Consider the following 23,391-nt stretch of genomic DNA (forward strand, 5'->3'; position numbering starts at 1 on the left):
GACCAAGTCACAGTCCCCAATAGTAAATGACCCCGCGCTCATCATGGAACGCGTGTCTCAACTCAACATAGCACCAAGTTGTGCAAATCCGGGGTTTCAAACCCTCAGAACATCATTTAAAGTCATTACTCACCTCTAGCCGGCCGATAACCTAGCTCGCCAAGCCTTTCCCTCTCGAATCGACCTCCTCGCACGTAGGATCTGACCAAAGCCACAAACGATACGTCACAATAGGCTAACAAATCGTAAACCAATCGAAAAGACTCGAAAAACAACCAAAATCACGAAGTTGGCAAAACCCGAGCCCCGGGCCCACTTCTCGAAAAATTACGAAATTCACATCACCGGGATCCTCGTCTCGCCACGAGTCCGTACATATAAAATACACAAGAATCGGAGTCCATTTGACCCCTCAAATCAACAATTCAAACCTTCTTAGGTTTCAAGCCCTAACCTCCATTTTTACCCCTTTAATTCCTTGAATTTCAGTGTTTAAATCCTTGTTTTTACACCATAACAACATTATTCGAGTCTATAAATTCATACCTGATGGAATCCCCTTCAAATCCTCTCCAAATCGCCTAAAATCGCCTCTTTCCGAAGTCTAAAATATTTTTCTTAACTTCTGAAATTCGCGAACACTGTTCATTAAACACAGTCCAGATTTTCGCTTCTGCGGCCCTTTAACCGCACCTGCGGTACCGCTTATGCGACAAATTGACCGCTTATGCGGTCTCACTTAAAACACCTGGGACCGCTTATGCGATCCAAACACCCGCTTATGCGGTTTACCTCCAACCGCTTCTGCGGTATATTAACCGCTTATGCGGACTCGCTGAAGCGCCTACACGTCCGCTTATGCGGAAAAATCCCTGGGCCACCTGCCCGCTTCTGCGACCTCTCCGCCGCATCTACGGAACCGCTTCTGCAGCTCCTTTTCCGCAGATGCGGAAATACCAGAAGACAGAAAAATATGACCTGCAACAAATGCTTCCAACTCCCGTTTAACCATCCGAAGTCACCCCGAGGCCCCCGGGACCTCAACCAAAAGCACCAACACATCCTATAACCTTATTCAAACTTGTTCCAATCCTCAAAACACGTCAAACAACGCTAAAACCATTAAATCACATCGGGTTCAAGCCTAAGTTTCTTAAAAACTTCCGAAACTCACATTCGATCAAAAACCCAACCAAACGACGTCCAAATGACCTGAAATTTTACCCGCACATCCAAAATCACCTAACGAAGCTACTGCAACTCTCGGAATTCCATTCTGACCCCCGGATCAAAATCTCACCTACCAACCGGAATTCGCCAAAATTCATCATTCGCCAATTCAAGCCTAATTCTACACCGGACCTCCAAATTAAATTTCGATCGCACTCCTAAGTCACTAATCAACCCCCGAAGCTAACCGAATCATCGGAATTCACATCCGAGCCCTCTAACTACATAGTCAACTTCCGGTTGACTTTTCCAAAACAAGCTTCCTTCTAAGTGGCTAAGTGCCTCATTTCCAACTAAAACCAATCCCACTCTACCCCGATCAACTCAAACGCTGATATTGAAACATAAGGCAACACAATATGGGGGAAACGGGGCGGTAACTCTCGTGACGACGGGCCGGGTCGTCACACCTATCATCTGTTTATAGAATTTTCATTAACAACATAAACACTCGTTCAAAAAACCTAAAAATACAAATGTAAAAGTAAAACTAATGAAATCATCAAACTAAACCCTATCATAAATACATGACTATCAAAACCCAAAATCAGAAATTAAATCGTAAAATAAAACCCAGAAAGTTAATGCAATGTATCTCTGATTAAATTGTAATGTGGGAACAACGACGACTAGCAGTTGAAAATTCGAAACAACAACGAAAACCGTTTGATTTCAGAGAAGAGCAAATCAAAAAAACGCGAATAACGGGAGAGAGAGACAGAGACAGTAGAGGACTAGCGTATACTTGGAGAGAAAGTAGTCTTTTAATAAAGAAGGGCAAAATAGTCTTTTCAAATGGCTTTTAACAAAAAAAACGGGTACGGGTGCAAACAGAAAGACAAAGCGACTACAGGTTAAAAAAGGGCGTCCGCCCAAATAGGGCGCCCCGTGCAATTTTTATGTTAGGTTAGGTGCATGCAATGTTCAAATTTACCACTCTGTTTTACCTTTTGCTCCCTTTCCCTTCCTTATTTTTTTTTTACACTCAAACAAAATGACCTTTCTCCTACAGTAATTGGCCAACTACATGTTACAAGAGCAAGGTGGGATTTCGGGTATCAGTTATCAGAGTGCCGCCACATCATATCATCATCTCCTCCGCTATCCGACCCGACCCGTACACTTCCTCTCCCTCCCTCCCGCCCTTTCTTGATTTCCGATAACCCCCAACTAAAAGAAGGGGTAAGAACCTCGACTCTTTATACAAATTGAACGGTTGAGCTTATTATTTACACAAACCTTTTTGATTCATTGCCACCATTATTCTACAGAAAATCAAAGAAATGGGGAGCTCAAATGTTGGGGTGTCGGACGATTCCACTACCATCTCTGATGAAGTTGGTGGAACCCCTCATGATACTGAAATTGACGTGGTTGACTCCAGTCGTTTTCAAGAAGGTGAAAAAGTACTCGCCTTTCATAGCCAACAACTTTATGAAGCTAAGGTACACACTCCTCCTACCTTTTCTTACTTTTAGCCATTTTGCATTTGGGTAAACAAAATAGACATGGATTTTTTTTGACTTGTATGTTTTTAATGTTGTTCCTATCTAAGGGTAGATTGTTATTTTCTCAACTAAAGAGGGCAGCCAATTGCACTAAGCTCCCTTTATGCACGGGGTCGGAGAAGGGCCGGTCCACACGGGTCTATTGTACACAGTCTTACCCTACATTTCTGCAAGAGGCTGTATTCACGGCGTAGAACCCGTGATCTCCTGGTCACATGGCAACAATTTTACCAGTTACGCCAAGACTCCCCTTCTTATTTTTTCAACCAATGATTTAAATAAGAAATTTGATTGAGTGGGATTGTGAGAAGGCTTTAAAAAATTGAGATGATAAGGGATAAGATTATAAGATATATAAGGTTACAAGAGAGAGATAGAAGATCACGAGAGATATGATTAAGGAAGATATACGAATAGACCCTTAGGGATCATTTTGGTACGAGAGATAAAGGGATAATTAATCCTGGAATTAAATTTGAATCCCATGTTTGGTTGGGATAAAATCGTGGTATAGCTAATCCTGGGATTAGTTATTCTGGGATTTTAGTGTTTTCTTATTCCCATGGAAGGGTAGGATAATTTGTAATAAACTCAAATCCAGAGTAAAATAACTGAAACCTCTCTACTCTATTATTAAGGCTGAAATGTGACTACAACTCCAATATCAAGATGCAACAACTTAGTAGCAGAATTACAATAGTAATTGCAGGAAGTAAAGTAACTAGAGATGGATAGAAGAAGGGGATGAGAAGGTTAGACTTAAAGAATAGGAGACGAGGAGAAGCAGAAACTTTTCTCAACAACCGGCATACCCCCCAAAATCACCGATCGCTACTCTTTTTAGTAGAATTGTTCTTGGGCTCATTGCTCAACCCGGATCCCAAATTAGCCTGGCCCTATTGCTTGTTCTCGGCCCAATAGCTCTTCTCAGCCCAATAGCTATTTGTGTGTTGATATCCTTATTGGGCTGGAGTTGATTCATAACAATACCCCCGTGCTCAATAAGAACCTTGTCCTAAAGGTTCGAGTCAAGAAGCCTTTCAACCAAAAATAATGGTAAACTAATTGTAGTTATATAAACATCCACAGGTGCAAAGGCATTGGCAAGTCCATTTGCATATAAAAAAGAAACCAGCAGTCACATATGTGCTAGCAACAGTAGTTCGGGTAATGATGTTTACCAAAGCGTCTTCAATGACTAGCACAAACCTTGGTATATATGTTGCGTTGTCGAGCTCATCTCCATCACAAGTAGAAAGGAAAACAAGAACTCCCTCCATAACAAGGGCAAGTTGTGCCACTAGAACCTCTAGCAAAGCAACAAATGCAGCAAATGGTAAGCCTTCAGAGATTTCAAGGCTAGGTATGGCGATTTTGCACAATGAAGGCCACAATGACTTTGCGCTATTATATGCGAATTGTTCATAATCCCTCCTAGCTTTTAAAACAACGAATGTAGATGTATCCTTGGTGAAACCCATATTTTTAAAGTACATAGTTGTATTCTGTGGGCCATAACAATTCTTTGATCTAGAAGCACAATTTCCTTGCCAACACTTATTCTCCGGTATCACAACCCTTAGGTCCATATTTATTAGCTGTCCATTGGATTTCCTACTCAAAGACTATAGACTCAACTATACCCTTAACTTCAGGGTGAATATCTGGAGTGTCAAACTTTCCCAAACAAGCAGTGGTATCAATATTACTACTCTCTTTCATTTTTCTCTGCAGCTCACCTGGTGCACCAGTACCTCTAATGATATCCGCAGAATATGACTCAATAAGGAATGCACAAGTAACTCTAATGCTATCCGCGGAATGTGACTCAATGATGAAATAAAATCCATAAAGTGACAAGCCATATTCTAACTTGGTAATGTCGTGAATAGTTGCTTTCAATTGATGAAAACAAAAATTATCAACAGAGAGAGGCACAATGCATATTGACAGATTAGCTATGGCTTTCAAGATTGCCTAAGAACGCCATCGCTGTCTTCAAGAATTGGTGCATCCGAAGGGCCTCCTCCAGGATCGAAGACGACAATCAATGCAAAAGTAACTTGGGCTCTCAGATTTACCCAGTTTGCCCAACTATAACACCTTGAAGGACTTGTGCAGTTCCTTTCTCTGAGAACTTTGCCAGTAGCATCTAGAACAACACCAAGATGAGGAGAAATGGCTAATGCATCAACACTGAAGTCAGTTGTTGGCCTAGTAAAATAGCAAGTCCAATAATGATCATGCAACCATTGTTGTCTGGGATCCCACACTTGAGTCATAGAGGTAGCATATGCAAAGAAGAAAAATATGCAAGTAGATCCCATCAATAGCAGTGGCTCCCAATTCACTGTATAACCTGTTAGATACTTGGACTTAAAACTTATTCCTGGATCCCACGCACAAAGATCTGCTGCAGTTGCGCGAATGGTTACTATAAAGAAATTAGCACTAGGATCAGCAAAGTCAAGCCTCTCACTGCGAGCAGGAGTTGAATCAACCATTTTGTCGCTTGCTAGAAGCAATAGCGATAGGTGTGATGTTATAAATCCTTTACAACCATTAAACTTTATCGGGAAGTGCTGCGGCTGTAAAGAGATTACGATATCAACACGCCACGATACATGTTTGCATCCACTTGACGCAACCGCAACATTAAGAACTTGAAAGCCATGAGGGTAACCAATAAGCTGGACTTGTCTGAGTAATGAAGACACACACAACTCTGCTATATTAAAGCAAGCCCATAAAACGTGCCCAGTAGCGAAACAACTGTCCACATAACTACAAATTGGTAGCCCATTATCCCTTGCACCCTTGCGATGTGCTGAATACAAGTGACAACCCTTTCGTCGTTTTACAGTCAATAAAGTTGAAACAAGTTCATTTGAAGCATGCTGCCCAGTGTCAAACCAATTACAAGTGTGTAAGACATATTTCAAGTTCATTGCGAGGTCCCTAAAATCATTCAACACCAAGGTTAAAGAGGGCTGTTTGAATATGTAAGGGAAAAACTCGACAATCTCATCATCTTCATCAGCTACTGGTTTATGGATGAGAAGTGAAGTCACTCCCTCATTCCCAATTGGTTCGTCAAAGTGAGCAGATAAAATCTCGGTGGAAACATATTTTGCGGTCTCAAAAAGCGCCACATTTGCAAATTGGCATTGCAGCTTGGTCGTTTTTAGCTCGACACTTTTATCAAAACACTATGTCCGCAATATTCCTGAGCCATGCACCGTCCTTGTCAGCAGGTTCCTTCGGTTGTATAGTTTCCAATAAATCAATTTCAACGCTTTCAGTATTTCCTCCAAGCATCTGAGTAACCGGGAAAGGGAGCCTTGCTGATTTATCAGCTACTAAATCAACCACTATCGGTGGGGCAATGAAGTGGGCATTCGAGTACGCATCATCGACTTTAGGATCGTTCCTTGTGCTGAATAATGATTCTGCAAAGATTGGCATTGCCAGCACTTCAAATTCACCATCCTCGCCATGATGGATACATTTATTTAATAATTCCTTGGCATCGCTGGACGAGTCATTTTGTGAGTGTGGCTGTTCTCCTTGTGAATTTTTATCGAACACTTGGTCCGCCTCAGAATGTCCAGCATCCAAATCAGAGGCAAATGCAATTGAGATAGGAACAGTGCTCATAGAAGGAACGGGACACACCTGGGTATCTGCCATACGTACCGGTCTTGTGAAGGTCAGTGCTCGAAAATGCAACTTCAGCTTCTCCTTGAAATGGTTCCAATCACAGAATTGCTTGTTTCGATACAACCAATCGAACCAAACGAGGGCAGCGCCTTCAAGGTAGAAGTAAGGAAGAGGTAGCCAATATTCCTCGAAGAATCCAAGGAAGTGGAAGTACCGCTCGGCTCGATAAATCCATCCCGTTGCGTCGCTGCTGCTGAAACGATCTAGTATCACCTCGTCCATTGGAGTACGATCGATGAAAGCACCAATGTAATAAACTCAAATCCAGAGTAACAATAACTGAAACCTCTCTACTCTATTATTAAGGCTGAAATGTGATTACAACTCAAATATCAAGATGCAACAACTTAGTAGCAGAATTACAATAGTAATTGCAGGAAGTAAAGTAACTAGAGATGGATGAAGAACTCAAGAAGAAGAATGCTCCCAGGCACCTTTACCGAGACACTTCTCTGTCCTACTTTCTAGGACTGAAGAATAACCTTTTTCGGTGTGATTCTCCACCGGAATTCACCCCAACCTACTGTGATTATTGTTTTAAACTCCAATCGAGTTATCCTATTAATATGGATAGTGATATGATTTATTATCATGCTGGTTTTAAATCTTTTGACATTACAAAAAATTGTTCTAGGTCTGAAGTTTGGTTCGAATGGGTTGAACGTAGCAGGAACCTGATGAGGAAAGCAACTGTAAGCCTTAAAGTCATGAAGTGGGTCGTGGAGGTATTTAATGTGGCCTCAAAAGAGCATGACAGGGCAATAAGGAGGTGGAATATGAAAGATCACTATGCAGAATTTTATTGCACTCTTAAATACAATGAACATGGAAGGTACATCAGTTTCATTGCTGTACAGGGGCAGAGTAGGTCTGTCATTATTACAGCAGAAGTTACATTAAAGGCAGGGTGGGTAATAATAGCTCAAAAGATACAAAGGTTCATAAATGTTCCAGAAGAAGAAAAGTATGTCCATATTGTCAGAAATCCACAGCGGGAGTCGTCCTACAACGAAGTAATCAGAACCAGTAGATGGCCATCAGAAGGGACGAAATCTACTCCGATCAAATCCAACAATTCCAAAGTCATCATCCCTGGGGGTTCAGAATTATCGAATAAAGATGTGCTGAGAAGGTGCATAGTTGGTAAAGTTCTGACTCCTGCGAAGGAGACTCCAACCTTGAATGATATTAGGAGATGGGCCTATAACACATGGAAATCTACCTTTGGAGTGAATGTGTACGAGATGAACGATTCCCAGTTCTTGTTTGAACTACCTTCAACAAAGGATGCCGAACATGTTCTTAAGGGTGAATGGCATTGGAAGAAGTCCAAAGTGATCCTTGAATGGTGGAAACCTACTACTGGTTGTTGGCCTGAAGAGGTGGAGCGTAATTGGGTTTGGATTAGGCTTCTGGGTCTTCCCATTAACCTCTGGTCACAGAAAGTTTTCAAAGCAATAGGTGATCAATGTGGTGGTTGGATTGAAACAGAGGAGGAGACAACACTAAAAAACCATTTACACTGGGCTAGAATCAAAGTAAAGGGAGATGGAAGTAAGGTCCCGAGATTTATACAAGTGGACAGCGATGGGTATCTATACAAAATTCCTGTATGGTGTGAAGTTCCGGCGACAGTGATGGCAGCTCCGATTGCCACTGTAGATGGGAGGAGAGAGAATCTGCTGGTTAATAGGGGTAGCCTGGAAGATGGGACTTATTCGGCGTAACAGTACCTAGGTCACGTGGGCACATCGAATGAAGGGGAAAAGTTTAAAAATCTAACTCACGTGCCTAACTCACGTGAGGTGGATGCTGAATCCTTTAAACAAAAAGAAGTTCTGGGCCACAAACAATTAATTCGTGTGGGCCCAATTTTGACAGATCCATCAACTGATTCTAGGAGCAAAGGCCCGACCCTAATAGCCCAAGTTGAGGAATTAAATAGTGTGGGTCCTAATTCTTTTGACCCTTTATTGCAGATGCAAATCCAAGAATTTGAGGGACCACATGTGGCTATCTCTAAAGGCCCAACTGATGAGGATTCTAATGGCCCATCTTCTAAAGACTCTAATGGGCCTATTATTAATAACTTAATAGACAAGAGTCAAATTTCTGGACCTCAATTGCCATCTTTGGAAGCATCGATGTTTCTGTCTTCGAAGGAGCAGACAGAAGAGATGAAGGAAGACCACTATGATCCTATGCTTTTGGAACTCAGTTCTTCTTCTCCTTCTAATTTCTCTACTCTGAGCATCGAAGAGGACTTGGCTCAGGTTCCTCTAATCTTGCATTCGGTCCAGGGAGATCAACTCATTAAAGAAGGGGATTCTTTGCATGCAGATGATGGTAGCAAACAATTGGTTATTTTTGGGGACCCATCTGCATGTATTGATGAAGAAGCTATTCCAATTGACATGCAAATTCAAAGGGCAGAAGAAGAAGCTTCACTGTGGGTGCATATGAATGTTCTCAAACTAAGTAAGCAATTTGGGGTTGATTTTGAAGGGTGTGAAGGGGATGCCATGTCTTTATTCATGAAGATTGACAGTAGAAGGCATAAGAAGATGGAAGATATCACTACCCAAAGTAACACTGCAATTAAACCAAAAGGTCAGAAGCAATTAGAGAGGTTAAAATCAGGCGTTAAATATAAAGATGGGCAAGCTAGGGTCAGGGGGAAAGGCACCCTCAAAGTTGATTAATGAAGACCAACATACTATCATGGAACGTGTGGGGATTGAATGATGGGGAGAAAAGGGGACTTATTAAAACTGCTCTTAATGAATGGAGATGTGATGTAGTAGTTCTTCAAGAAACAAAGATAGAAGGTGATATCTCGTGTCGCCACACATTTATGGGGAATAGATGGGTGGATTTTGTCAATCTTGAAGCCATTGGTACTAGTGGGGGAATTCTTATCATGTGGGATAGAAGGGTATTAGAGGGGGAGTTGATTAGTTCTGGAAGTCAGAGTATCTCTTGTAGATTGACAGCAATAGACCACAATTTCTCATGGTTCATCACAGGGGTATATGCCTCAAATTCCAGAATTGAGAGGCAAGACTTATGGTGGGAGTTGGCAGCCTCAAGAGGACTTTGTAATGGGCCATGGGTGGTCTGTGGGGACTTCAACACAACCAGACACTCAAATGAAAGAAGCAACAATCACCGTCTCACCAGAGCTATGAGAGATTTCTCTGACGCAATCAATGATCTACAGTTAGTAGATCCACCACTTTTTGGGGGTTCCTTCACCTGGAACAAAGGGAACAATCAGGGGATTGCTTCGAGAATTGACAGATTTCTTTTTTCCATTGAATGGGATGAACACTTTAGGAATATTAGACAGTCTACTCTGCCAAGAATCACTTCTGATCATTGTCCTATTAAGCTAACTTGTGGCGATTGGGAACAAAGGAAACCATCATACTTTAAATTTGCAAATTGGTGGTTGGAGGTTGATGGCTTCAAAGAACTGGTTAAAGCTTGGTGGTTATCTTTTGCGGTACAAGGACACCCGAACTTTATTTTAGCAACAAAGCTGAAACTCCTGAAAGCTAAACTAAAGGAGTGGAATGCTGCTAACTTTGGGGATCTAGCAAAGAGGAAGACAGAGCTTTTGAATCAACTAACCATTCTTGATGTTTTGCAGGAACAAAGAAACCTCACTGATGATGAACTGATACAAAAAGCCAACATTGCTTTGGATTTTGAGGAAATATCCAAATATGAAGAATCCTCCTGGAGGCAAAAATCTAGAATTCTATGGTTAAAGCAGGGTGATAAGAACACAAAATTCTTTCACAAGATGGCCAATGCACATAGGAGATTCAACACCATAGACAGTTGGAGATTAATGGGATTGAAGTCTCTGATCCAGTAGAAACTAAAGGAGAAATCATCTCCTTTTATAAGCAGCTATACTCTGAGACAGAAGCTTGGAGGCCTAATTTTACTCCTCAGAATTTTGCTTCAATTATAGATGAGGAGCAAAGTTGGCTGGAGAGACCTTTTGAGGAACAAGAAGTTCTCCATAGTTTAAAGTTATGTGCTATAGACAAAGCGCCAGGTCCTGATGGTTTTTCGATGGGGTTTTTCATTACATGCTGGGAATTTTTGAAGGTCGACATTCTACAAACTATGGCCAATTTTCACTCTCTTGGAATTTTGAGAAGAGTTTAAATGCCACCTACGTGGCGCTTATACCCAAGAAGAGTGGAGCCAAGGAATTAAGAGATTTCAGACCAATCAGTCTGATTGGGGGCATCTACAAGATTATTTCCAAGACTCTAGCAGAAAGACTTAAGAAGGTGGTAGATAAAATTGTGAACAAGCATCAGATGGCTTTTATCAAGGGAAGACAGATCATGGATGCTGCCCTCATAGCTAATGAATGTGTTGATAGTAGACAGAAGGAGAAGAAACCAGGGATCCTATGCAAACTAGATATCGAAAAAGCATTTGATCATGTTAATTGGAGGTACCTGATCAATATTCTGAAAGTTATGGGTTTTGGGAATAAATGGCTTAAATGGATCTTTTTTTGTATCAGTACAGTGAAGTTTTCTGTCTTGATTAATGGATCTCCTGAAGGCTTCTTCTCTTCAATGAGGGGTTTAAGGCAAGGAGACCCTCTATCTCCTTTCCTCTTTATTTTAGCCATGGAAGGGTTGAGTAGCATGATGAGAGCCTCTACTATCAGTGGTTGCTTGAAGGGATTTGAAGTTCAGAACAGAATTAATAGCATGGAGATTTCGCATCTATTGTATGCAGATGATGCTCTGGTTCTCTGTGATGCTGAACCTGCTCAGCTAATGCATTTGAGGCTGGTTCTCACAGTCTTTGAAGGTATCTCAGGCCTTCATGTTAACTGGAGAAAGAGCATGTTGGTGCCTATTAATGCAGTTCCAAACAGTCCAGCTGGCATTTTGGGTTGTGAAGTAGGACATTTACCAACTAAGTATTTAGGACTATCTTTGGGTTCCAAGAACAAAGCTGCAGATATATGGGGAAGGGGTACTAGATAAAAGTGAAAAGAGACTTTCAAGGTGGAAAGCACAATACTTATCCCTAGGAGGGAGGATCATTTTAGTGAGCTCTGTCCTGGACTCCCTACCCACCTACATCATGTCCTTATTTCCTATCCCAGCCAAAGTAAGGAGAAGAATTGACCAATTGAGAAGGAACTTTATTTGGGAAGGCAACAAGGAGTCCAAAGGCTACCATCTTGTTAACTGGAACACTCTCATCTCTAGCAAGAGAGTTGGCGGTCTAGGCATTAGAAACTTAAGTTTGCAGAACAAGAGTCTCTTAATGAAATGGTTATGGAGATTCAACACTGAGAAGCAAGCCTTATGGAGACAAGTTGTCAACTGCAGGTACGAGCAATCAGGACACTGGAGCACCAAACCAGTGAGAACTCCTTATGGAGTTGGCAATTGGAAAGCCATCAGGTATGTATGGGAGGAATTTACAACAAACATAAGTTTTAAGATAGGAAATGGGAGGATGATATCATTTTGGCATGATGATTGGATTGGTCATGGAGCATTGAAAGATCTTTTTCCTGATCTGTTCAATCTCACCACTTCACCTAATGCTACAGTAGAAGAAACTTGGAGCTCCCAGGGCTGGAACCTAATGTTCAGAAGGCTTCTCAATGACTGGGAAGTCACTAGAGCTACTGAGATTCTCAAAATGCTAGAAGGTTTTGCAGGATTAAGTGAGGCGGAGGATTCTCTTACATGGAAAGGAGGCAAGGGCTCTAAATTTACAGTCAAAGCTGCATACAACTATCTATCATCAAGAGGACACCCCAACTATTCTTGGCCTTGGAAAAAGATTTGGAAGATCAAAGCACCATTCAAAGTTATTTGTTTTTCATGGTTAGTGGTAAGAAAAGCCTGCCTCACTCTAGAAATTCTCCAAAGAAGAGGTATTCAGACCAACTCTACATGCTTTCTATGTCAACAGGAAGATGAAACCAATGAGCATCTTTTCTTACATTGTGTTATTACTAGTCAACTTTGGCAGCTCTTTATAGCATTAGCTGGTATTTTTTGGGTAATGCCCAAAGACACCTGTGAGAAAGCACGGGAGAAAATATATTATTGATGTATATACATATGTTACAATGAGCCCTATATATATACACACATAACATGTCCTACTCCTAACATATATTGGATTAGGGTTATTTATTTACTCCTATTTACATGACTATTCTAACACTCCCCCTCAAGCTGGTGCATATAAATCATATGTACCAAGCTTGTTACATATGTAGTTAATACGAGGACCAGTGAGGGACTTGGTGAAAATATCTGCAAGCTGATCATTCGACTTCACAAACTTTGTAGCAATATCTCCCGAGAGTATCTTTTCTCTAACAAAGTGACAGTCAATCTCAATGTGTTTAGTTCTCTCATGGAACACTGGATTTGACGCAATATGAAGAGCAGCTTGATTATCACACACAAGTCCCATCTGACTAATCTCACCAAATTTCAACTCCTTGAGCAACTGTTTGATCCAAATTAGCTCACATGTCGCCATAGCCATTGCTCGATATTCTGCTTCTGCACTAGACCGAGCAACCACATTCTGTTTCTTGCTCTTCCAGGACACCAAATTTCCTCCTACCAAGACACAATATCCAGACGTAGAACGTCTATCAGAAGGTGATCCTGCCCAATCAGCATCTGAGTATCCAACGATCTGCTCATGGCCTCGACCCTCAAACAATAAACCTTTGCCTGGAGCTGATTTTATATACCGAAGAATGCGAACAACTGCATCCCAATGACTATCACACGGAGAATCCATAAACTGACTCAAAACACTCACAGAAAAGGAAATGTCAGGTCTTGTCACTGTAAGGTAATTTAATTTACCAACCAACCGTCTATATCTTGCAGGATCGCTAAGAGGTTCCCCCTGTCCTGGCATAAGTTTAGAATTCGGATCCATCGGAGTGTCAACCGGTCTACAACCTGTCATTCCTGTCTCTTCAAGAATATCTAAGGCATACTTTCGTTGTGAGATCACAACACCTGAGCTAGACTGAGCGACCTCAATACCCAGAAAATACTTTAGTTTGCCCAGATCCTTAGTCTGAAAGTGTTGCAAGAGATGTTGCTTCAATTTAGTAATACCATCCTGGTCATTGCCGGTAATAACAATGTCGTCAACATAGACCACCAGATAAATACAGAGACTCGAGGCAGAATGCCGATAGAATACAGAGTGATCAGCTTCACTCTGAATCATGCCAAATTCTCGAATAACTGTGCTGAACTTACCAAACCAGGCTCGAGGAGACTGCTTTAGACCATAAAGTGACCGACGCAAGCGACATACAAGGCCACGAGACTCCCCCTGAGCAACAAACCCAGGTGGTTGCTCCATATAAACTTCATCCTCAAGGTCACCGTGTAAAAAGGCATTCTTAATGTCTAGCTGATAGAGGGGCCAATGGCGACAGGCTCGGAATTGCAGGGCGATCCAACTGTCCTGAAGAAGCGAAGCCGAAAAATGGCCGGAAGAGGCCTCACGCGCCGGCGCGTGGGACAGACGCGCCGCCGGCGGCAGAGTTCCGACAGGCGCGTGACGGCGCGTGGAGGGCTATTTTCCGGTGATTTTTTCTGGGGTTTGGTCGGATCTCTCTTGGGAACCTTGTGGTGGTGTTGGATTTTGCACAACACTGTTAATTAGTGACTTTGACGCAATAAGTCACTTAGGTCACCGGAAAATTGCACGGTGACTGAGTTCTTTCTTCCCGGAAGTCGCTGGAATGATGCACAGCGATATGTTTCTCACTAAAGCTCTGATACCATGTGAGAAAGCACGGGAGAAAATATATTATTGATGTATATACATATGTTACAATGAGCCCTATATATATACATCAATAATATATTTTCTCCCGTGCTTTCTCACAACACCATTGGCCTGATATGCAGCTGGAACAGTATTAGGGGAAGAACTTGTCACAAGGAATGGTGGAAGATTGTTCCAGCTTGCATATGGTGGACAGTTTCGAAGGAGAGGAATGCAAGATGTTTTGAAGGCAAGAGCAGTTCAACACAGAAAATCAAGAGTTCTTGTATTTCTCTTTTTCATTTTTGGTGTAAAGAACAGTTCATTGGTGATGTAGAATCACTACTAGACCTTTTTGATTCTCTGTAAGATTTTCAGGTTGTACTTGTAAATATTAGATACCAGCCCCATTTTTCGGGTGCTGAAGAATATAATTGTTACCTTTTTCAAAAAAAAAAAACAAGTAACTAGAGATGGATAGTTACCTTTTTCAAAAAAAAAAACAAGTAACTAGAGATGGATAGAAGAAGGGGATGAGAAGGTTAGACTTAAAGAATTGGAGACGAGGAGAAGCAGGCACTTTTCTCAACAATCGTCATACCCCCCAAAATCACCGACCGCTACTCTTTTTAATAGAATTGTTCTTGGGCTCATTGCTCAACCCGGATCCCAAAATTATCCTGGTCCTATTGCTTGTTCTCGGCCCAATAGCTCTTCTCAGCCCAATAGCTATTTGTGTGTTGATATCCTTATTGGGCTGGAGTTGATTCATAACATAATTAATCATGGGAAAACTTGTTTCCCAACCAAACAACCCCGTAGAGTTCAAAATCTCTAGAAAGCATAGGATGTAAGGTAAAAGTGATAACATGATTTGAACATATTCTCAACTACTAGGTATTGCTCATATAGATCTTTTTATTCTATTGGATCCCAAGAGATTGTAGGTACTTCGAAACAACTATTTTCCGGGTGATTTTAGGGCTATCTCGTCTCCCCCTTATAACACCTCCACTAAGACCGGTGCATCTGACATTCGACGTAGGACATGACCGAACAAATCTCAAGCGACCTCGTCTCATTTTATCCTTGATGTGTGCTCTACTTGAACCTTAAATCGCAAATGTGCTCATTTGTCTAGCCTTGTATGGCAGCACACCATCTTGACATCCACATCTCTGCAACACTCATTTTGTGGATGTGTTGGAAAGGAAATTTGATATTTTAAAAATTGCTGAATCTAGTTTTGCATCAATCTGCTACGTCAACAACCTCTTGCCATCTGCATCTTGAATCATTTATCTCAGAATCAACTTTGACTCTTTTGTACCCTATGGACTCGTCCCTTGAAGAAAATTGCCTAATATCATACAACTCTTTAGATCAAATGACACCATAGATTATATTGTAGCGAAGAGAAAATTGGTGAGGAAATAAAATATACTTGTGAAGCAGACACTTATTTTATTTAAAGGAGAAGTTGTTGATCATGTGGGACCGAGAAGGGGTTTGGTTCATGAACCACATTGCTGGTATCAAAATTTAACCTTTCCAGATGATTTTTGTTTTCTTCGTGGTTTAAATTCCAGTCTATAATAACTTGTTTTACCAGTTAGATTAGTTGATCTTATGGTTAATGCCATTTTAACCATGAATTTTGTACTCATCTACTGCATTTTAATTTTTCTTTTTTTGGGTGGGAAGATTCAAAAAGCTGAGTTTCAAATGAGGGAGTGGAGATATTTTGTTCATTATCTTGTAAGTATCAGTTTCCCTAACTCTATAACTTTTTAAAAGCTCCATTTATTTTACAGTAAAACATTGTTGTCATCCATCTTCTGTTTAGTTGGTAGAGAGTACTTCCTCATGGATATGAATGCGTTGCATGGGAGTGAAAGAAGGTGATTGTTAGATATGTGCTATAACCATGCTTCTTTTTCCTTTTTCAGGGTTGGAACAAAAAGTGAGTACATCATTGTCAAGTTTTTCCTCAAGCAGAAGTTTAATTTGTTCTAAATAAAATTCTTGCTGGCAGCGAGTTTTCAAATTGACGTGCATTTGATTATCTGATAAGTTCCATAACATATGGTTCTTTAAAGTCAATTGGCGTAGTCTATAGACCTCCCCTCATTCTAGTTCACCTTCCATTCAACTGACTCAGGTTCATTCTTTATAAACTGTTGACCTGCTTCTAATGTTCCCTCCTTTCTTAAATAAGTTTACTGAAATCAGAATTTTTTATATGCTTCTAGCCTGTATTCTAGGTCAATGTTGTCTGATTATTGGTTTGGTATTGGTGACTGCAATTAGAAATCTTGGTTTATTACTTGGTCGCGCATAGATTGGTTTATTTGATTTACTTTCTATGCATTTCTCAAGGAACACATATATCTTTATTTCTCCTTCACTTTTTAATAGCTGGGATGAATGGGTGGGCATAGATCGACTGATGAAACTCACAGAAGAGAATATTCAGAAGCAGCAGGAGCTTAAGAAAAAACAGGATACAGATAAGAGTTCAAAGGGTGGACGTGGATCACAAATGAAAACAAAAGGCTCTACAGGTTAGATCACTTGTACTCTACTGAATTAGCTATAGGGTGGTTCTTTTCTACCCCTCCCCTCCTCTTTTTGTGGCGGACAGGTTAAGTTACTTCATTTTTTGTGCGATTAGAAGAGTCCATCTGTTGGCTTTTGAAGAAAAATAGGTTCATTAGGTTGACAAAAGCATTCTTTTCATTCTCCAGGTGTTAATTCATTTGCACAGGTTTAACCACCTGTGGTCTGAAATATTCCCTATTATGATGTGCTTGATGGGATTTTCCAGGAATACATGCTTTTTCTTGCTGTTATCTTATTTTTCTCCATGCTTCTTAAATGGTTATATTTCCTTCTTAACATGGGATTGAACTTTATAATGTACTTGAATGCATTCAGTTTTCGATTGATTACAGGGGGAAGAGGCAGAAAGCGAAAGAGTGATGTTTCGCAGAAGGTACATTTCTGGTCTAGTTTGCTTTTTCTGGTCTAAGGATCAGATGCTTATTTTTCTTTCTGCATCTCTATTCAGGTTTCTTTTCCACTGTAGTACTGAGATTCTATTGCCTAATACAATCAAGGTTGCAATAATGAAGCGAGAGTCCTTTTTAACTGTACTTTTCTGTGAAAAAATGTTCATTTATCTTGTCTAGTTTCTTTAACACTTCTTAATAATCGACTTAGAAGTTATACTCTTACTTGTTTGTATCTGATTAAAAAAATGGAAGTTAAACTTACATATTGAAAAGGATGTCACATCTGATGTTTTAGTCACACTTAATGCTGTTTGGGAGCAGCCCATTCGCATTGATTGCTACACTCTGTGGCTCCAATTGGCAATAGTTGATATCATTGGACGAAGATCTATATTAAAAATTTGAATGCAATTAAATATTTTTGAAAGCATTGTTTTGTTGTTGATCTCAAATGAAATGATGCAACTTTGCGGAGATGGGTAGCTAATGATAAAGATTACATGGTTTAGAAGCTAATTAGTTACTTCATGTATTTATAAATTCTCAAAGGTCATCTTTAAATGATTATGGATTGAGTAATCTCTTAAAGGAAGGCCTCGTTTTTCTTGATCCCCATTACTTCTGTGCTATCTTAATTTCCTTGATCAACGACACTTGGTTGTATAATGCTGTTTGCAAGTAATTCTTGTTTCATTTTATAAAAGCAAGAGTTTGTTTAGCTTTTGTTTCCTTTATCCCGATAGGTCTCTTTGTTTTATTTTCTTGATCAATTTAGATGTGATCATTTAGATTATAATCTAGTTGTTTTCCAGGACAAGTATGCTCCTCCTCCAGAAAAGCTTGTCAATATCCAAATACCATCACAATTAAAGAAACAGCTGATTGATGATTGTGAATTTGTCAACCACTTGGGCAAGGTAAAGACATGCTAAATGCTCCAACTTCTAGGGCTGTCTCCGAAATTTGTTGACAGGATATCTGCTACGCCATGTTGCTCGATTACTTTTCCTTGAAATATCTCCATATTCTCAATCCTACTCTCTTTTGTTTCTTTGTACTTGTAGTTAGTTTGGTGTAGTATGGGAGTTCTTTTTTCCTTCTTTTTTTTAAGTTAGAACAGAGCATTTGGGGTTTACTCTATGAACTGCTGTTTATTAAACTCATGTGTAGTTTTCCTTTGTTATGGGCCTTGAGTCAATTCATAATCTAGACTAAGGTGTACACCGCTTTCTTAATCTCCAATGAATTGCTTGATGTGAAAATGAATGTAAAATCACTGTCCACGAACAAAGAGGGATTAGTGATTACACCCTCTTATCTCCAAAATACTTTGAGACTTTGAGTTACTTTCTTTTTTGTTCATGCAAACACCTGATCTCTTTCGATAAATAGTAAATTTGGTTCTCCCTCCAATCATTCAAGCTAATTTGGTGATCCTTTTTCTCTCTCCAACAATACAAGTAATGGATTGATTCTACTTTGTTACTTCAGAATTGACGTGAAACTTCTTCAGTTAGTACTCTACTTTCACATATGAAATTAAAATTCTGTAAGTCTCCCTATTTCAAAGTGTGTAATGACTTATTCAAACATCTTAGTCGCAGTGTATGTTAGTCAAAGTAGGTCATGTCTTGTGGAATGAAAGCGGCAGATGGTCATTAGACAAACTTTCAACTTCATTGTTATTCCACTGTTACACTGTGGCTAAAAGATCAATTATACATATAAAAGTGAATAACAATGTCTTTGATATAACACAGCTGCTAGCATTTATTTCCATTGTCACCTCTTTTGTTCTTGCAAGTTGGGGCTAAATGAGATAGTTGACGTGTAATTGAAGTTATCAAAAGAGTTTTTGTAGGACTGCAACATAACTCTGAGCACTTCATCTAAGTTTATACTGAAATAGGTAGATATTTAACTTAGTAGACATAACCAGGAGAAGGAGAAATATTCTATTTATCCTTCTCAGAACTATAATTCTGATGAAAAGGATGTCTTATTCTAAAAACAAATATTACTGAAACCTAAAGCATGCTTTGAACCTGCTTGACTTCACTTCGTAAATTACATAACAGTGTGCTTTCTTTTCTGTTCAAATTTGTGAATCTGATGTGTCTGGTTCTTCCTTTGGTGGTGGTGGGGGTGTAATTGACATGTCTCTATTTTCTTAAGTTGATTGAGTTGAGGGAATATAATTTATGCAGCTCGTCAAACTTCCACGTTCTCCAAATGTAGATGAAATATTAAAGAAGTATCATGACTATCGGCTGAAAAAGGATGGAGTGTAAGTTCTCTATCATTTATGTCGACTTGAATGTTTCTCTAACTAATTGATATGTTGTCTATGTTATTTCCTTTCATTTCATTATAGTATACCCTTTTAGAATCTGTCCTGTTACAATAATAGTAGAAGAGAGGGCCACTGTTTTATGGTATTGTTCTTTGAACTTGATTGTTATCGATACAAAATGCTTTCGTTGTTGCAAAGAATCTTCTTAGTCGATCTGTGAGTTGGACTGCAAACTTATCCCTAGTTGCTTTTTGTTGATACCAAACTCTTAGGAATATGTTGCAGATATACCTTGCATTATCAGCTTCATCTGTTTCATTTATCTTCTGAAGATGCAAGAATCTGTTGAATTTTCTTCAATGGAGTTTTAATATATTGATCTATTGAGTACCAATGATTCCGTTCATCACTATTACAAGCTTAATAACTCTTCTTGAGCCGAGGGTCTTTCGGAAAAAGCCTCTCTACCCCTCTGGGGTAGGGGTAAGGTCTACGTACACTCTACCCTCCCCAGACCCCACTTGTGGGTTCTTACTGGGTTGTTGTTGTTGTTTACTATTACAAGCTTAATAACTAGTAAATTGAATTTACCTTAATTGATCTTGGGTGAAGGATATCTGATTCTGTTGGAGAGATTCTTAGTGGTTTGCAATGCTACTTCGACAAAGCACTGCCTGCTATGCTCCTTTACAAGAACGAGCGGGAACAATACCAAGAATCAATTAGAGACGATGCCTCTCCATCCTCTATCTATGGAGCTGAGCATTTATTACGGCTTTTTGGTATGTTCATTTTAATCGAATTTTCAAGCAGTTGATGTTGCATGTGACAGTTTAGCTTCATGTTATGTTTGAAACTTAGCTACCTATATTCGTTGACTTCAAAACCCTCATTTCTGGGAGTGTAATGAGCTAAAGTTTTCTGTTTGCTGACTTTGTTCCATCTGACTATACAACTTTCATCCAGTTTCTGAGGTCAAGAAAACCTTCTGCTTTAATCTAATACCTTGTAATAAATTACATGGAGTAGCCATGAATATTTGCAGATTACTTATTTGGCTATACTGAAGCCATAAGTGGTGAAGACTAATCCTATGTCAAGGTGTAAAATAATTTCTTTTAGACTTTTTGCATCAAATTTCCGTGTTGCTGAGGCGCAGGTTAATAAAAGCTTTTGCAGCCTTATTATATTATGTATGTTAAGTGAGTGATACCGATGCTTGTGAATGCGTTTTCTGAGCTTTCAATGTCACTTCATGATTGTGAAGTTAATGTTTGTTTAAACTTGACTTTCACATCCAACATCGTTACATGCCTTTAACAGCCACTTCTCTTGTTATCTGCAGTTAAGTTGCCGGAGATTCTGTTCTACGCAAGTATTGAAGATGAAACATTAACAGAATTAAGGCAGAAGTTACAAGACTTTCTCAGGTTTAGATATCTTATGTTTCTGGCATGGTGATACAGGTTTTCTTAACTTGATTTTATCCGTTGGAATACTTACAAAGAATATGAGAAGTGTGTATGTCTACCTAAAATAATGAGCATGGAAGAATATATAATGGCAACCTTAACTTAAACCTAAACTAAGTACTTAATCTTGTCAATCAAAAACTTATGAAGGGAAATAAAAGAATAGAGTACTCCATCTAATAACTTGGAAATTACAGTTGTATTGCCTAAGAAATTAATAGAATGAATTATAATTAAAAATTACTATAAGAAATTATTTTTCCCCCTTTCTGTCTCGTCTAGTCTCTTCGGGTTGAAAACATATAATTTTGTCCTTAGTTTTGGCTTTCTGTGATTAATTGTGAATCCATGTAATCTTCTCGGTGCTTCTTTATATTCATGGAGTTCCAAAAGATAGTTGATTTGAACATAACTCCAGATAAATGGAAAAAGTGGACATTTGAGTTGCTATTCTTAGCAGAATTGTCATATCCGTGTTGGATCTCTTTGCTACGAAATTCTTCCAAATAAAAGCCACCTCTTCAAAAAAAGAAGGTAGAGGCTGATTAATTGAAATCATTAGTTTGTAAATTAAGACTTTAAATGCCAATTTCTCATCTTCAAGGCCATCATCAGACATCAATTTGGGAGGATCAATCATTATACTTAGAACCCCCATTAAATTAACTCATGATATCATAGATGCATAGTATTGATCATCTTCCATTTATACAAAAAGAAATGTTTAATCATTTTCCATGTCCTAAATATTCAATTCAGCTTTCGGGGAGGTTATTTAAGATCTTGTTATTTAGGATTGAGGAATTAGTGTGATTGAGGGATTGGATACAGTTACTGAGAAGCTCAGAGAGGAACCAGAAGATGAATCAGTGGAAGATGAAGAAGGGAATAAATCTGAGGAAGAAGATCTAGAAGAGGAGAGCAAGACTAAAGAGAAGAATGACGAACACAGAGAAGATGGAGAAGACGAGGTCGATGATCACGATCAAGAGAAGTCTGATGTAGAGGTTGATCAAGAAGAGGATACTGTGAAGACAAGGTAAGAGGAGAAGATGATGAGAAGGAAACTGAGAGAGATCCTGAAGTGAACGATAGTCAGGTGGAGGAAGAGGCCGTCATTGAGAGAGAAAGGGTTAGAAACGGGTTTCGGATAATGGGGTGTTAAATCAGTTCGGGGCTTTTCGGGTGGGTTTGGGCATTAGTGAGAAAATGGGTTAGGGTGTTTAAAATGCTGCCACGTGTCCACCAAGAATGGGTCCGTTAGATGGAGAGGTAGATATATTTAAATGGGTAACGGTAGGGGTAGATAGTGTTGAATAGTATAACAGATGGCACATATGACTAATATTTGATAGTACAGGGACACAGCCTAAAAAGAAGGTAGAGGCTTATTAATTGAAATCATTAGTTTGTAAATTAAGACCTTAAATACTGATTTCTCATCTTCAAGGCCACCATCAGCAGGCAAGACATCAATATGGGAGAGGATCAATCATCATACTTAGAACCCCCATTGAATAAATCATGATATCATAGATTCATAGTATTGTTCATCTTCCATTTGTATATAAAAAAGGATTAATCATCTTCCATGTCCTCCTAAATATTCAATTCAGCTTCCCGGTTGGTTATTTAAGATCTTGTTATTTAGGATTGAGGAATTAGTGTGATTGATGTGCAATTTGTGAGTGACTCTTTCGATTCTATCCCTACCAGACGCACAATCATGCCCCTTAAAAGAAGGAAGATCGATCTTTAGCTGAACTTCCCCTCGGTAACTTGTTCTTGCCATTGACTTTCAATATCGAATGGATTACCATGATTATTAGGTTATCTTGTGCGGAAATCTCCTTACTCCATAGCCATTAGTACAAGTCTAATCTTTCCTAAACTAAGAACTATTATTTTGCAATTGCCTTTTAATAATGGATGTTTGTTGCTCATTTTGAATGTAGTTACATTGCCGCCAATAACTATCTTCCTTCCATGCCAGATTCCTGCAGAAGAATCAAAGTGCATTTTTCCTGTCCATGTACCATTCTGCGGAAGGTTTTGATGTGGCTGACAAGAAATAGGATAACTGAATTGGAACTTTTCTTCTCAAGTGTACATTATCACACCTACTATGTATATTCTCTGTTCTCCAATGCAGAACTATGTTGTATTACTAGGGATGTTACTAGTAAATTTTGCTGCATAGTAGCTCACACATGTTTTCCTACTTATTGCCTGTGCAGTGGCTATGCCAGTGTTCTGGTTGTCCAGCTAAATCTTGTTTCTTGAAACCATTGTTACATATGGGTAGAGGTGGCAAAATGGTTAAAAGAAAACAGTTA

General features: G+C 39.5%; 1 protein-coding gene across 1 annotated transcript; it reads left to right on the plus strand.

Moving 5' to 3' along the window:
- The first annotated feature begins 2,251 nt into the window (after window positions 1–2,251).
- Window positions 2,252–23,325, plus strand: LOC109213780 (protein MRG1-like). The gene is made up of 11 exons (XM_019377608.1): window positions 2,252–2,412; window positions 2,502–2,675; window positions 15,981–16,034; window positions 16,226–16,239; window positions 16,695–16,840; window positions 17,231–17,271; window positions 18,103–18,207; window positions 19,498–19,577; window positions 20,196–20,365; window positions 20,929–21,013; window positions 23,049–23,325. Exons 2-11 carry the CDS (start codon window positions 2,514–2,516, stop codon window positions 23,128–23,130), a joined length of 939 nt encoding a protein of 312 aa, XP_019233153.1. The 5' UTR covers window positions 2,252–2,412; window positions 2,502–2,513; the 3' UTR covers window positions 23,131–23,325.
- Window positions 23,326–23,391: the final 66 nt, after the last annotated feature.

Source organism: Nicotiana attenuata, unplaced genomic scaffold (assembly GCF_001879085.1).
Source record: "Nicotiana attenuata strain UT unplaced genomic scaffold, NIATTr2, whole genome shotgun sequence".
NCBI lineage: Eukaryota > Viridiplantae > Streptophyta > Magnoliopsida > Solanales > Solanaceae > Nicotiana > Nicotiana attenuata.

Coding starts and splice junctions, on each gene's coding strand:
- LOC109213780 (XM_019377608.1), top strand. CDS start 2,514: ATGGGGAGCTCAAATGTTGGGGTGTCGGACGATTCCACTACCATCTCT. Junction 18,208..19,497: donor TTGTCAACCACTTGGGCAAG/GTAAAGACATGC, acceptor TAATTTATGCAG/CTCGTCAAACTTCCACGTTC. Junction 21,014..23,048: donor AAGTTACAAGACTTTCTCAG/GTTTAGATATCT, acceptor CTTCCATGCCAG/ATTCCTGCAGAAGAATCAAA.